Below are 731 nucleotides of genomic sequence, written 5' to 3' on the forward strand. Positions count from 1 at the left end.
CCTGAGGGCTCCTGGGTGTCTGGGGCAGTGCGCCTGCCAGGCCCCTGCACGTCACCGTGTGGTCCCACCGAGCCAGCCAGCTGCCCTCCACTGGTCCTGAATGCTCAGGGGACAAAGGCTTGGCACCTGCCCTGGCCCACTTTCACAGCCCGGCCCCTGGGGACAGCCCCACCCGTGTCAAGCTGCACGGGGTGGGGGAGGGGTTCTGCGCAGATGCCAGCACCCAGGGCCTGGCACCAGGTGGCGCGGAGACGGGACAAAGCAGTGCTTGGAAGGGCCCAGGAGCTCCCCTCGCTCACGGCAGGGAGCACAGCCGGCAAGGCTCTGGCGCCCAGAACCCCAACCGCCCCAGCCTCTGCCCTGCTGCACCCTGGCAGGGGCCACCTGCCCCTCCCTCCACCTCAGCCCACACCCCTGGGACCGGGTCACAGGAAGGACCCCACTGTGTAGAGGGAGGGAGGGAGGGAGGAGGGCCTGGGGCCTGGAGTTTGGGCCTCACCCTGGCCCGACGGCGTGCTGGGGATGTTGCTCGGGGAGTTGCACACCACGGCGTCCCCCTCCACGCGGGCAGGGTGTGCCGGAGAGTCCCCGAAGAGGCACAGCAGCTTGTCCTCGCCCAGGGCCGGGAGCGGGCTGACGGTCAGCTGCACCTGGGGGAGGCCACGCAGCTCACATGGACCCCTCTGCCCAGCCTCGGGGGCGTGGGGACCAGCCTTGGGGGTGGGGGGACC

The 731-nt window shown here is 71.3% G+C and overlaps 1 protein-coding gene across 1 annotated transcript in view; it reads right to left on the bottom strand.

Annotated features, from left to right (window-relative positions):
• Window positions 1-731, bottom strand: part of PLXNB2 (plexin B2) — a 25,192-nt gene that overhangs the window by 15,605 nt on the left and 8,856 nt on the right. The window contains 1 exon segment of the mRNA XM_014549185.1: window positions 500-650. Coding sequence (XP_014404671.1) covers window positions 500-650 — 151 coding nt within the window.

Source organism: Myotis brandtii, unplaced genomic scaffold (genome assembly GCF_000412655.1).
Source record: "Myotis brandtii unplaced genomic scaffold, ASM41265v1 scaffold537, whole genome shotgun sequence".
Taxonomy (NCBI): domain Eukaryota; kingdom Metazoa; phylum Chordata; class Mammalia; order Chiroptera; family Vespertilionidae; genus Myotis; species Myotis brandtii.